At 41.8% G+C, this 14668-nt stretch overlaps 1 protein-coding gene across 1 annotated transcript in view; it reads right to left on the bottom strand.

The window, feature by feature from the left end:
* Nucleotides 1-14668, bottom strand: part of huwe1 (HECT, UBA and WWE domain containing E3 ubiquitin protein ligase 1) — a 201263-nt gene that overhangs the window by 19758 nt on the left and 166837 nt on the right. Inside the window, 3 exon segments of the mRNA XM_034172372.1 lie at nucleotides 6815-6906; nucleotides 7008-7731; nucleotides 7817-8468. Coding sequence (XP_034028263.1) covers nucleotides 6815-6906; nucleotides 7008-7731; nucleotides 7817-8468 — 1468 coding nt within the window.

The raw sequence follows: 14668 nt of genomic DNA, 5'->3' as shown, positions 1-14668 counted from the left end.
GCCTGTCAGGTAAAGGCACTGGGGGAGATGGCTGTCACTTACATTATCAATAATGCACAAGTTTACGTTGATATTTTGGACACTTTTCTTATCCCATCAATTGAAAGGATGTTTGGGGATGATGAAATCATTTTTCAAGATGATAATGCATCTTGCCATAGAGCAAAAACTGAAAACATTCCTTGCAAAAAGACACATAGGGTCAATGTCATGGCCTGCAAATAGTCCGGATCGTAATCCAATTGAAAATCTTTGGTGGAAGTTGAAGAAAATGTCCATGACAAGGCTCCAACCTGCAAGCTCATCTGGCAACAGCAATCAGAGAAAGTTGGAGCCAGATTGATGAAGATTACTGTTTGTCACTCATTAAGGCCATGCCTCAGAGACTGCAAGCTGTTATAAAAGCCAAGGTGGTGCAACAAAATACTAGTGAGTGTTGGAGCGGTCTTTGTTTTTCATGATTCCATAATTTTTTCCTCAGAATTGAGTGATTCCATATTTTTTTTCCTCTGCTTGGTCTAAAAAGTAACCATTACTGACTGCACAATTTTCTTCCTGATTTCTTAGGGTTTTCTAAAGCCAGAAAGTTGCCATTTGAAATGACTTTAGTTTTGTGTCATGTCTGTGATCTGCTTTTTTTTTCTACAAAATTAAACAACTGAATGAACATCCTCCAAGGCCGGTGATTCCATAATTTTTGCCAGGGGTTGTATGCCAACAATCCCCGTATCCACTGAGGGACCCGGTTGGTACAGCACTATAAGGTACGGGTCGGAAAGGTTAAGTCTGGCTTGGCTTGCGTCTCCGCCAGCAGAGGTTTTTTGTCTGGGAGGTGGAGCATGTAGCTGTTGACATGCACATCAAGAAGACCACGTACACACCGCGCAGCTGCGCCTCTCCAAACGGAGGCCAAAACAGAGAAATTTAACTTTTTATTTATTTTTGGTCTTTGTGATGCGATTCATTTTCATCACGTGCAGAATGCTGAGGAGTCGGCTGATGTCTGTGTTAAATACTGACGTGAATGAATGAGGTGCTGTGACTCTTTCAGCTTTTAAAATAACTTAATTTTCTTGTGGCACAAAGCATTGGCATCCTCTAGTTCAGGATAAAATGCATGGTGAGCAGACAAGCCATAGAGGGACATCTTTTAAAACACTACGTTTCTTCAGCCACGACTAGGAATGAAAAGATTTTCAGATGTCGTTTTCCAAAATCAGGACACTTTAAGTGGATAAGTTTGTCATCAGGCTGTGATGATGAATCCGACTAAAGTGATATAACAGGTAAAATTAAGATTTTATATTTACTCCGTCTGTGAATGATTTTAATATGTGAAACAGTTGTTGGGCCAATCATTGGACATATTAAAGGATTATTAACAGAGAAGTGAGATTAATAATTTATTATATATATAAACATGCAAACTCACGGTATCGCCTGAATATGAAAACTGCTGACGGTTTTGGGCTCAGTCAGACCTGTTCACTTCACCTCCATGAAGAACTTGCTAACAGATAGTGAGATTAGCTGGTAAGCTTTCAATCTGTTTTTTTTCCAATGCTGTTAACACATTAATCGTGTTTTCAGCTTTCTGGTTTGTAATGAATGTGATATGCAATCCGGACCAATTGTCATGGTAACGGTCTGACATGGGAAAATAGACCAGAAATCAACCAATCAGAGCACGCGTAGCCATATAATAACTCAACTTATGAGTAACTCACAGGAGACACGTGTCAACAAGTGCAAAACCTATGGCCCACATATGCGGGACGTATAAGACATACATCAAAAATATTGTGCAGGCCAAAAATTGACAAACTCACCATACGATGAGGTATATCCGCGTGCTTCAACGTGCTCTAAACTTATACAAAACTTACCCATAACTTATTAGATGTACGCCAGTGTATTCTGAATATTTTTCATACGTCTGCATACGCTGGTTAAATTGTCAAGGTGTGACAGGGTGTTTAAATGTTTGGACTACAAATTATATTCTTCTAATTTTCATACATTTACAAGGGACTGACATTCTACAATGATTCATTCATTCATTTCTGGCCGCTTATCGGAGTCCAGATCATGGTGGCAGTAGAGCAAGCAGCTCAGCCTTCCCCATCCTCATCCAAATTTAACAATGATGCGATTAAAACAATAAATAACCTTTTGTGGATGCAACAAAGGGCAACACCAACAGATGCTCCCAAGACATGATTTGACTATGCGATGTACTTCAATGGACATACAATTTCACAAATAAGTATTAAAGAATTACACTCTTGCCGAATTACACCTTTGACCATTTAAGTAATGTTAGCTACAGTAGTGTTCAGAATAATAGTAGTGCTATGTGACTAAAAAGATTAATCCAGGTTGAGTATATTTCCTATTGTTACATGCGAAACAAGGTACCAGTAGATTCAGTAGATTCTCACAAATCCAACAAGACCAAGCATTCATGATATGCACACTCTTAAGGCTATGAAATTGGGCTATTAGTAAAAAAAAAAGTAGAAAAGGGGGTGTTCACAATAAGTTGTGTGGCATTCAGTCAGTGAGTTCATCAATTTTGTGGAACAAACAGGTGTGAATCAGGTGTCCCTATTTAAGGATGAAGCCAGCACCTGTTGAACATGCTTTTCTCTTTGAAAGCCTGAGGAAAATGGGACGTTCGAGACATTGTTCAGAAGAACAGAGTAGTTTGATTAAAAAGTTGATAGGAGAGGGGAAAACTTATACGCAGGTGCAAAAAATTATAGGCTGTTCATCTACAATGATCTCCAATGCTTTACAATGGACAAAAAAAAAAACAGACGCATGGAAGAAAGCGGAAAACAACCATCAAAATGGATAGAATAATAACTAGAATGGCAAAAGCTCACCCATTGATCAGCTCCAGCATGATCAAAGACAGTCTGGAATTACCTGTAAGTGCTGTGACAGTTAGAAGACGCCTGTGTGAAGCTAATTTATTCTCAAGAATCTCACGCAAAGTCCCTCTGTTAAATAAAAGATGTGCAGAAGAGGTTACAATTTGCCAAAGAACACATCAACTGGCCTAAAGAGAAATGGAGAAATATTTTGTGGACTGATGAGAGTAAAATTGTTCTTTTTGGGTCCAAGGGCCGCAGACAGTTTGTGAGACAACCCCAAACTCTGAATTCAAGCCACAGTTCACAGTGAAGACAATGACGCATGGTGGTGCAAGCATCATGATATGGGCATGTTTCTCCTACTATGGTGTTGGGCCTATACAACCCCTGGCAAAAATTATGGAATCACCGGCCTCGGAGGACGTTCATTCAGTTGTTTAATTTTGTAGAAAAAAAAGCAGATCACAGACATGACACAAAACTAAAGTCATTTCAAATGGCAACTTTCTGGCTTTAAGAAACACTATAAGAAATCAAGAAAAAAAGATTGTGGCAGTCATTAACGGTTACTTTTTTAGACCAAGCAGAGGAAAAAAAATATGGAATCACTCAATTCTGAGGAAAAAATTATGGAATCACCCTGTAAATTTTCATCCCTCAAACTAACACCTGCATCATATCAGATCTGCTTGTTAGTCTGCATCTAAAAAGGAGTGAACACACCTTGGAGAGCTGTTGCACCAAGTGGACTGACATGAATCATGGCTCCAACACGAGAGATGTCAATTGAAACAAAGGAGAGGATTATCAAACTCTTAAAAGAGAGTAAATCATCACGCAATGTTGCAAAAGATGTTGGTTGTTCACAGTCAGCTGTGTCTAAACTCTGGACCAAATACAAACAACATGGGAAGGTTGTTAAAGGCAAACATACTGGTAGACCAAGGAAGACATCAAAGCATCAAGACAGAAAACTTAAAGCAATATGTCTCAAAAATCGAAAAATGTACAACAAAACAAATGAGGAACGAATGGGAGGAAACTGGAGTCAACGTCTGTGACCGAACTGTAAGAAACCGCCTAAAGGAAATGGGATTTACATACAGAAAAGCTAAATGAATCTCGAATCTGCATTGGGCAAGGTGATGATGCTGGAACTTTTGTTTGGTGCCTTTCCAATGAGATTTATAAAGATGACTGCCTGAAGAGAACATGTAAATTTCCACAGTCATTGATGATATGGGGCTGCATGTCAGGTAAAGGCACTGGGGAGATGGCTGTCATTACATCATCAATAAATGCACAAGTTTATGTTGATATTTTGGACAATTGAAAGGATGTTTGGGGATGATGAAATCATTTTTCAAGATGATAATGCATCTTGCCATAGAGCAAAAACTGCAAAAACATTCCTTGCAAAAAGACACATAGGGTCAATGACATGGCATAGGGTCAATGTCAATGAGCAGATCTGATTTGATGCAGGTGTTAATTTGGGGGATGAAAATTTACAGGGTGATTCCATAATTTTTTCCTCAGAATTGAGTGATTCCATATTTTTTTCCTCTGCTTGGTCTAAAAAAGTAAGTTACTGACTGCCACAATCTTTTTTTTTTTGTTTCTTATAGTGTTTCTTAAAGCCAGAAAGTTGCCATTTGAAATGACTTTAGTTTTGTGTCATGTCTGTGATCTGCTTTTTTTTCTACAAAATTAAACAACTGAATGAACATCCTCTGAGGCCGGTGATTCCATAATTTTTGCCAGGGGTTGTATATCGCATACCAGGTATCATGGATCAGTTTGGATATGTCAAAATACATGAAGGCCATGTTGCCTTAAGCCCCGTTTACACATAGACGGTAAGGACGTCCCGGAAGAGTTTTTGGCTCCTCCGGGCCATCTTAGGGATCAAACGCTGTTGTTAACGCCGGCACTAGGGGGCAGGGCTTAGTTCCGGCTTCACCGGAAATCGTCGAAAAATTATTCAACATGTCGACTAATTCCGGAAGCGCTCCCGGAGAATTCGTGTGATGACAGACAACGCGAACAACAGCGTTTGATCCTTTTTAATCGCCGTCTCATCCTGTCCCTTCCTGTAGTGCCGCAGTTTACACCGCCGTTATTCAGCGGCCGGCGTTGTATCCCTAATCAACGGCGTAGAAAATGTAGATAGAGCCCACATCGGCGTACACAACAGCATTTTAACAGGAGACAGAGGCAGACAAAACGGCGGCGCTAGCGGACAGTACGCCGTTCTAAACGACCCCTCCGGTTAAAACGGCGTTCCAAACGGCCAATAGGCGGTGGTCAGTATAAAATGCTAGCGCGCCGCATGCAGGCCTCTCACTCACGGCCAGCTCCAGATATTTTTGCAGAGAAGCCTCAGTATGCCTCCTAAAGAAAATTGGCAGCGGCAAGGACCTTAAAGGAGGAGGAAATCAAGAGGTCTGGTTCAGAAGCAGAGGGGGAGGCCTGTGGTGGAGACGGAGCAACACGTTGAGGAGGGGGAAAGGAAGGAGAAGAAAAGGCTGAGGATGATCTCCCTCCCCCTGCAGTGACAGAGGCATGTATTCCTGCTGCTTCAGCCTATTATACTCTGGGGGCGGTGCCTATATGCAAATGATCCTGGAGTAACGCAGGATTTGCCTGGATAAAAACCTGGGTATTAACCAGCGGTACACAGGGCATTATCGGCGGCAGCAGAACACCGCCATTCTCACGCCTCTGTCTTAACCTGCGATTGTAAAGGATAGAACTGGGTATTAACCCCTGTTGCCTGACGTGCCGGATGCTACGGCGTCAAAACGGCGCTTTATTCGGCTGATTTAGCGGCGTTTATCGCCTATTTGCGGATAGTACGCGGTCAAAACGCCGACGAAATGCTCCACCCCTTTCCACCGCGAAAACAGCCGGAACTATCGCGAACTTCAGTCTACGTACTACCCGCCGACAAAACCGTCTATGTGTAAACGGGGCTTTATGCTGAAGAAGACATGCCCTTGAAATGGGTGTTTCAACAAGACAATGACCCCAAGCACACTAGTAAATGAGCAAAATCTTGGTTCCAAACCAACAAAATTAATGCCTCGCAGATGTGAAGAAATCATGAAAAACTGTGGTTATACAACTAAATACTAGTTTAGTGATTCACAGGATTGCTAAAAAAGCAGTTTGAACATAACAGTTTTGAGTTTGTAGCGTCAACAGCAGATGCTACTATTATTGTGAACACCCCCTTTTCTACTTTTTTTTTTTTTTTTTTTTTACTAATAGCCCAATTTCATAGCCTTAAGAGTGTGCATATCATGAATGCTTGGTCTTGTTGGATTTGTGAGAATCTACTGAATCTACTGGTACTTTGTTTCCCATGTAACAATAAGAAATATACTCAAAACCTGGATTAATCTTTTTAGTCACATAGCACTACTACCATTCTGAACACTACTGTATCTTTAGTGCTGCCACTCCCCTAGTGACAAGTTCTTCACTGTACAGCTTATGCTGCTTTGCTGGTGAAATGCTGTTAGTGGGAAGCACATTTAGAAGTGACTCATCAGCAGCTGCTTTACACATTTTTATCTTCTATAACTATGGAAAAAAAAAACAAGCAAATTTGTTCACAGTAGCTCTCATTTTGCTCCAGTTATGTTTCAAGTTTGAAAATGCACTTTGTGTACTTCAGCCCCAGCACCACCTCCCCTTGCATGGTCCTTAATTCCTATGTTGCTCTGGGTGTGCAGCTGAGCACCATGCATAGCAGCATGCTGACTGATGCTGGTGTGCGTGAATGGGAGGCGTCAATGCAAAGTGTTATGAACGCCTGCATTAGATGAATAAGTGCTATAGAAATGTGGTCCATAGATTATTTAATAGGCCTCTACAATCATCTAGGAAACTCTGCACTCCAGAAATAAGAAAATAGCACTGCACCATACCTCCACAGAGAGCTGAAGCTGTTTTTCTGTGAGTCCAGTAGATGCCATCTTGTGATCACTTTCTGTGCTGCTAGGAGTACTTCTTTGTTTTCCTGTTGGGTAGACCACCCCCATAAACTTCTAGCACTTCGGCTTATATAAATCACATGATAAACTAAAATTAGTGCCACTTTGTTTATGCATAATGAACAACCTGTGGTTGTGGTTCCAGTGGATGTAGATAAAGTAGTTGCTGTGGGTAAAGAGGTTGTTGTGGAAGATGTCTGAGATGCTGCCAGACTTGTCGCAGAGGATGTACCCTGGACTGGTGGCCCCACAGACGATCCTGGGCCTGGTGCAATGAGCTGGGTTGTGCCTAGTGATACTGAGCCCTGGGATTGAACGGGGCCTGTGGCTCCTAAACTGGATGCAGTGCCTGGATTGACAGGCTGTGGAGTAGGGTGTCCAGCAGGCACTTCAGTGGCCTTGTTGTCAGGCAGGGCAATTGATATGAGAGAGAGCAAGCGCAGTAACTTTTCTGTAAGTAAAGAGCTCCGCCGGATTACAGGATGGGACAACATGTTCATTAGCTGGCCTAGAGGGGAAGTTTCTAAACTGAACTGGGCCCCCTCAGCCTCTGCACTGCCCCCGAGGGGCACCGTTTTCATAGAAGCTTTGCCTTTGCGGCTGACATTCATGTTGTCCAGCTTGACAAGCAAGTCCCAAAAGTCAGTGGAGATTCCCAGTGACTGGGGAGTAGCTGCAGAAGGGCACAAGTTTTGGCTGCTGGATGTATTGGGGTTGAAATTACTTTGTGGTTGGGACCTGGAGGCTGTACCTCCTCCTCCGGAAGAAGCTGAACACAGACGAGAGTCCAGGTCAGAAGAAGAAGCTGACAGATCTTTACAGCGCTGTTGGGTGAAGTGGCTGGGAAACACCTGCAGTGGTCCACAAGAAAATAAAATATACTTCAATCACAAACATAATTGCAACTTAAACAACATGGACGATAAGAGGTCTTACCTTAGCTAGTTGGATGAGTGTGTCCAATACGTGTCGACAGACAACCGGTGCAGCTTGCGGGTGGATATGGACAGTTGACCCCCCACCTCCGGTGCATGTGACACCTGCTGTAGCTCCACTGGACATTCCTCCTAATGAGCCTGTTGCTCCGCCACCTGAGTGCCGATCAGCATGCTTCCTACCTGATGCTCGCTGGATCTGGAAAATGTTTGTTCGGCAGCCTAAAGCTGCATCCATTGAAACAGAGAGCCAGGAAAGTTGATTAGAGCTGCGTGACTCCACTCTATTCAGTAGCTCCAGGGATGAGGATGAAACACAAGATGAGGATGATGAGGACAGAGAGGAGCCTGCTGTGCCTTTTCCTGCACAGCCTCCCTGGCTGCTCCTTTTGCCACGCGAGTCTTCCAAGCGTGCACTCTCTGTACACACCTCGCTCTCACTGCTGCGTTGGAGGATGGATAACAGGCTACGAATGACCCACCCCCGGGTCTGAGAGTGGTAGCAGAGGTTTCTGAGTACACGGTGCAGGCGACTGGTGTTGAGTTTTGGTTCATCTACAAAAAGCAACACAAGTAGGCAGGACAAGGCCTCGTGATCCAGCAGTAATCGACCACGCAGCCGCAGCAAGGAGTCCACACTGGAACTGGATGGTCTAAGAAAACAATTACAGTTGGTTATATGTTTTTATATATATATATATATATATATATATATATATATATATATATATATATATATATATATATACACACACACACACACACACACACCTTGCAGGATTCACAATACAAAAGTCACAATCTCAATTCATACCTGTATGCAAAACTCATTTCTTAATGACACTGATTTATTTTCATTCATGGTATCAGCAGTAGCAAAACAAGCACTTCAAATCTGCCCTTTAACCAATGACAATGTGCGTTAGACCACATGATGTAGAGCAATAGAAAAGCAAAGTAAATTTAATTAAAGGAAGCAAGACTGCAGTGAAAGTGCTTATTAAAACTAGCTCAATCTGAATTTCAACCATGTAGATACCTCTGCTTTGTACTTTTTTTTTGGTGTACCCTCAGTGGGATATTGTCACAGTTACACAGTTATACAGTACAGCTTCATGGTGGAGTGGCACATGAAAGGATTTTCTTATTAAGAAAATATGAAAATTCAGAGCCAGTTTGCCAGAAGGCACATGGAAACCTTGAGCATACATCTGATTTGTTTCCTTGTATGGAAATCCTTTTGTGTGCTTTTCTGCCATGAAGATGCAACAGCTGGTGAAACAACAAAAGTTACACTGTGCACAGTTACCACAAACAGACACAATTGCCTATAAGTCCGTCAGAGTTATCTGGGTGTCTTCCCTCATGAGTCTCCTCCTTGCACTGTAACTTTGCTTTTGAGAACTACTTACGACAGATTTACCATCAACTACCATACTGTCTGTATACCTTAATGACTGATGTAAATTAAGTCTAAGACATATTCAGTGACTTGGAAATGTTCCTCCGTGGTCAGCTGTATTTTAGAGCATGGTGATAAGAGTGTTCTCAAAGGTGAATGAATGATTTATTGTCATTACAAGTGTAACGAAATTATCTTTTCACCCATTTACCTCAGAATTACAGCAATTAATTCACAATTACTGGTTGAATGTAATAATGGCACACATCAGAATTAAAAGAACCGCACATATACATTTGATTTGTTTACATACGCTAAACTTTGAAGCAGTCCGTCATCCAAATTGAGGCAAAGTGAGTGTGGGCCGCAGCAGAGATCTGCACAGCCAAACCTTTTTTCTTTTTTTTTTCTGGGGGGGTGCTGTGGCTATGGCTATTTTTAGTTTGACCACTTTATGGCAATTTGTGCCCATTTACAGTTGTGCTGTATAAGTACATGATTGTTTTAGCACTGTTGTCGTGCGTTACCTGTGCTGCTCCACAGCCTGTCTAGTGGATTTTTATTTTGTTTTAGCACTGTTGTCGTGCGTTGCCTGTGCTGCTCCACAGCCTGTCCAGTGGATTTTTATTTTTATTTTTTAGCACTGTTGTCGTGCGTTACCTGTGCTGCTCCACAGCCTGTCTAGTGGATTTTTTATTTTATTTTAGCACTGTTGTCGTGCGTTACCTGTGCTGCTCCACAGCCTGTCTAGTGGATTTTTATTTTATTTTAGCACTGTTGTCGTGCGTTGCCTGTGCTGCTCCACAGCCTGTCTAGTGGATTTTTATTTTGTTTTAGCACTGTTGTCGTGCGTTGCCTGTGCTGCTCCACAGCCTGTCCAGTGGATTTTTATTTTTATTTTATTTTTAGCACTGTTGTTGTGCGTACCTGTGCTGCTCCACAGCCTGTCTAGTGGATTTTTATTTTATTTTAGCACTGTTGTCGTGCGTTACCTGTGCTGCTCCACAGCCTGTCTAGTGTCGGATTCCCTGTTTGGGAATCCGCTAGCTTAGCGTAGCTACTAGCTCTTAGCCGTTTTAGCATGGCGGCTTCTCCTGTCTCTCCCGTACTTTTCTGCTCTGGGTGTGAAATGTTTAGTTATTCCTCGGCCTCTTTTAGCAGTAACGGTACATGTAATAAGTGCAGCTTATTCGTAGCTTTGGAGGCCAGGCTGGGCGAATTGGAGGCTCGGCTCCGCACCGTGGAAAATTCTCCAGCTAGCCAGGCCCTGTAGTCGGTGCGGACCAAGGTAGCTTAGCCGCCGTTAGTTCCCCCCTGGCAGACCCCGTGCAGTCGGGAAGGCAGGCTGACTGGGTGACTGTGAGGAGGAAGCGTAGCCCTAAACAGAAGCCCCGTGTACACCGTCAACCCGTTCACATCTCTAACCGTTTTTCCCCACTCGACGATACACTCGCCGAGGATCAAACTCTGGTTATTGGCGACTCTGTTTTGAGAAATGTGAAGTTAGCGACACCAGCAACCATTGTCAATTGTCTTCCGGGGGCCAGAGCAGGCGACATCGAAGGACATTTGAAATTGCTGGCTAAGGCTAAGCGTAAATTTGGTAAGATTGTAATTCACGTCGGCAGTAATGACACTCGGTTACGCCAATCGGAGGTCACTAAAATTAACATTGAATCGGTGTGTAACTTTGCAAAAACAATGTCGGACTCTGTTGTTTTCTCTGGGCCCCTCCCCAATCAGACCGGGAGTGACATGTTTAGCCGCATGTTCTCCTTGAATTGCTGGCTGTCTGAGTGGTGTCCAAAAAATGAGGTGGGCTTCATTGATAATTGGCAAAGCTTCTGGGGAAAACCTGGTCTTGTTAGGAGAGACGGCATCCATCCCACTTTAGAGGGAGCAGCTCTCATTTCTAGAAATCTGGCCAATTTTTTGGGATCCTCCAAACTGTGACTGTCTAGCGTTGGGACCAGGAGGCAGAGCTGTGGTCTTATACACCTCTCTGCAGCTTCTCTCCCCCTGCCATCCCCCTATTACCCCATCCCCGTAGAGACGGTGCCTGCTCCCAGACCACCAATAACTAGCAAAAATCTATTTAAGCATAAAAATTCAAAAAGAAAAAATAATATAGCACCTTCAATTGCACCACAGACTAAAACAGTTAAATGTGGTCTATTAAACATTAGGTCTCTTTCTTCTAAGTCCCTGTTGGTAAATTATATAATAATTGATCAACGTATTGATTTATTCTGCCTAACAGAAACTTGGTTACAGCAGGATGAATATGTTAGTTTAAATGAGTCAACACCCCCGAGTCACACTAACTGTCAGAATGCTCGTAGCACGGGCCGGGGCGGAGGATTAGCAGCAATCTTCCATTCCAGCTTATTAATTAATCAAAAACCTAGACAGAGCTTTAATTCATTTGAAAGCTTGTCTCTTAGTCTTGTCCATCCAAATTGGAAGTCCCAAAAACCAGTTTTATTTGTTATTATCTATCGTCCACCTGGTCGTTACTGTGAGTTTCTCTGTGAATTTTCAGACCTTTTGTCTGACTTAGTGCTTAGCTCAGATAAGATAATTATAGTGGGCGATTTTAACATCCACACAGATGCTGAGAATGACAGCCTCAACACTGCATTTAATCTATTATTAGACTCTATCGGCTTTGCTCAAAAAGTAAATGAGTCCACCCACCACTTTAATCATATTTTAGATCTTGTTCTGACTTATGGTATGGAAATAGAAGACTTAACAGTATTCCCTGAAAACTCCCTTTTGTCTGATCATTTTTAAATAACATTTACATTTACCCTGATGGACTACCCTGCAGTGGGGAATAAGTTTCATTACACTAGAAGTCTTTCAGAAAGCGCTGTAACTAGGTTTAAGGATATGATTCCTTCTTTATGTTCTCTAATGTCATATACCAACACAGAGCAGAGTAGCTACCTAAACTCTGTAAGGGAGTTAGAGTATCTTGTCAATAGTTTTACATCCTCATTGAAGACAACTTTGGATGCTGTAGCTCCTCTGAAAAAGAGAGCTTTAAATCAGAAGTGTCTGACTCCGTGGTATAACTCACAAACTCGTAGCTTAAAGCAGATAACCCGTAAGTTGGAGAGGAAATGGCGTCTCACTAATTTAGAAGATCTTCACTTAGCCTGGAAAAAGAGTTTGTTGCTCTATAAGAAAGCCCTTCGTGAAGCTAGGACATCTTTCTACTCATCACTAATTGAAGAAAATAAGAACAACCCCAGGTTTCTTTTCAGCACTGTAGCCAGGCTGACAAAGAGTCAGAGCTCTATTGAGCTGAGTATTCCATTAACTTTAACTAGTAATGACTTCATGACTTTCTTTGCTAACAAAATTTTGACTATTAGAGAAAAAATTACTCATAACCATCCCAAAGATGTATCGTTATCTTTGGCTGCTTTCAGTGATGCCGGTATTTGGTTAGACTCTTTCTCTCCGATTGTTCTGTCTGAGTTATTTTCATTAGTTACTTCATCCAAACCATCAACATGCTTATTAGACCCCATTCCTGCCAGGCTGCTCAAGGAAGTCCTACCATTATTTAATGCTTCAATCTTAAATATGATCAATCTATCTTGTTAGTTGGTTATGTACCACAGGCCTTTAAGGTGGCAGTAATTAAACCATTACTTAAAAAGCCATCACTTGACCCAGCTATCTTAGCTAATTATAGGCCAATCTCCAACCTTCCTTTTCTCTCAACGATTCTTGAGAGGGTAGTTGTAAAACAGCTAATGATCACCTGCAGAGGAATGGTCTATTTGAAGAGTTTCAGTCAGGTTTTAGAATTCATCATAGTACAGAAACAGCATTAGTGAAGGTTACAAATGATCTTCTTATGGCTTCGGACAGTGGACTTATCTCTGTGCTTGTTCTGTTGGACCTCAGTGCTGCTTTGATACTGTTGACCATAAAATTTTATTACAGAGATTAGAGCATGTCATAGGTATTAAAGGCATTGCGCTGCGGTGGTTTGAATCATATTTGTCTAATAGATTACAGTTTGTTCATGTAAATGGGGAATCTTCTTCACAGACTAAAGTTAATTATGGAGTTCCACAAGGTTCTGTGCTAGGACCAATTTTATTCACTTTATACATGCTTCCCTTGGGCAGTATTATTAGACGGTATTGCTTAAATTTTCATTGTTACGCAGATGATACCCAGCTTTATCTATCCATGAAGCCAGAGGATACGCACCAATTAGCTAAACTGCAGGATTGTCTTACAGACATAAAGACATGGATGACCTCTAACTTCCTGCTTTTAAACTCAGATAAAACTGAAGTTATTGTACTTGGCCCCACAAATCTTAGAAGCATGGTGTCTAACCAGATCGTTACTCTGGATGGCATTTCCCTGATCTCTAGTAATACTGTGAGAAATCTTGGAGTTATTTTTGATCAGGATATGTCATTCAAAGCGCATATTAAACAAATATGTAGGACTGCCTTTTTGCATTTACGCAATATCTCTAAAATCAGAAAGGTCTTGTCTCAGAGTGATGCTGAAAAACTACTTCATGCATTTGTTTCCTCTAGGCTGGACTATTGTAATTCATTATTATCAGGTTGTCCTAAAAGTTCCCTAAAAAGCCTTCAGTTGGTTCAGAATGCTGCAGCTAGAGTACTGACGGGGACTAGCAGGAGAGAGCATATCTCACCCGTGTTGGCCTCCCTTCATTGGCTTCCTGTTAATGCTAGAATAGAATTTAAAATTCTTCTTCTTACTTATAAGGTTTTGAATAATCAGGTCCCATCTTATCTTAGGGACCTCATAGTACCATATTACCCCATTAGAGCGCTTCGCTCTCAGACTGCGGGCTTACTTGTAGTTCCTAGGGTTTGTAAGAGTAGAATGGGAGGCAGAGCCTTCAGCTTTCAGGCTCCTCTCCTGTGGAACCAGCTCCCAATTCAGATCAGGGAGACAGATACCCTCTCTACTTTAAGATTAGGCTTAAAACTTTCCTTTTCGCTAAGGCTTATAGTTAGGGCTGGATCGGGTGACCCTGGACCATCCTTGGTTATGTTGCTTTAGACGTAGACTGTGTTTCATAATTATTGTATGGCCTTGCCTTGCAATGTGGAGCGCCTTGGGGCAACTGTTTGTTGTGATTTGGCGCTATACAAGAAAAAAGTTGATTGATTGATTGTAAAAAACATTTTACAACATCTAATGTGCACCTTCAGAACAGACTGATTCATACCAAAAGCAAAACACTGGCAGAAATTTAAAAATGCGTAAATACGCAACAAAGTGTAATTCTCACATTCCTGAGGTTTTTTTTTTTTTTTGGTCAACCTTATTAACTCGCAGTCCAATTTTGTGGACCCCGACTCTCATGAGTTAATGAGGCTCACCTGTAATAACATTGTGAAACAATATAATAGACATAAATGAGTTGTTGTAAGTTAA

The sequence above is a fragment of the Thalassophryne amazonica genome, chromosome 6, assembly GCF_902500255.1.
Source record: "Thalassophryne amazonica chromosome 6, fThaAma1.1, whole genome shotgun sequence".
Lineage (NCBI taxonomy): Eukaryota > Metazoa > Chordata > Actinopteri > Batrachoidiformes > Batrachoididae > Thalassophryne > Thalassophryne amazonica.
This window is presented reverse-complemented; position numbering and strand designations above follow the sequence as displayed.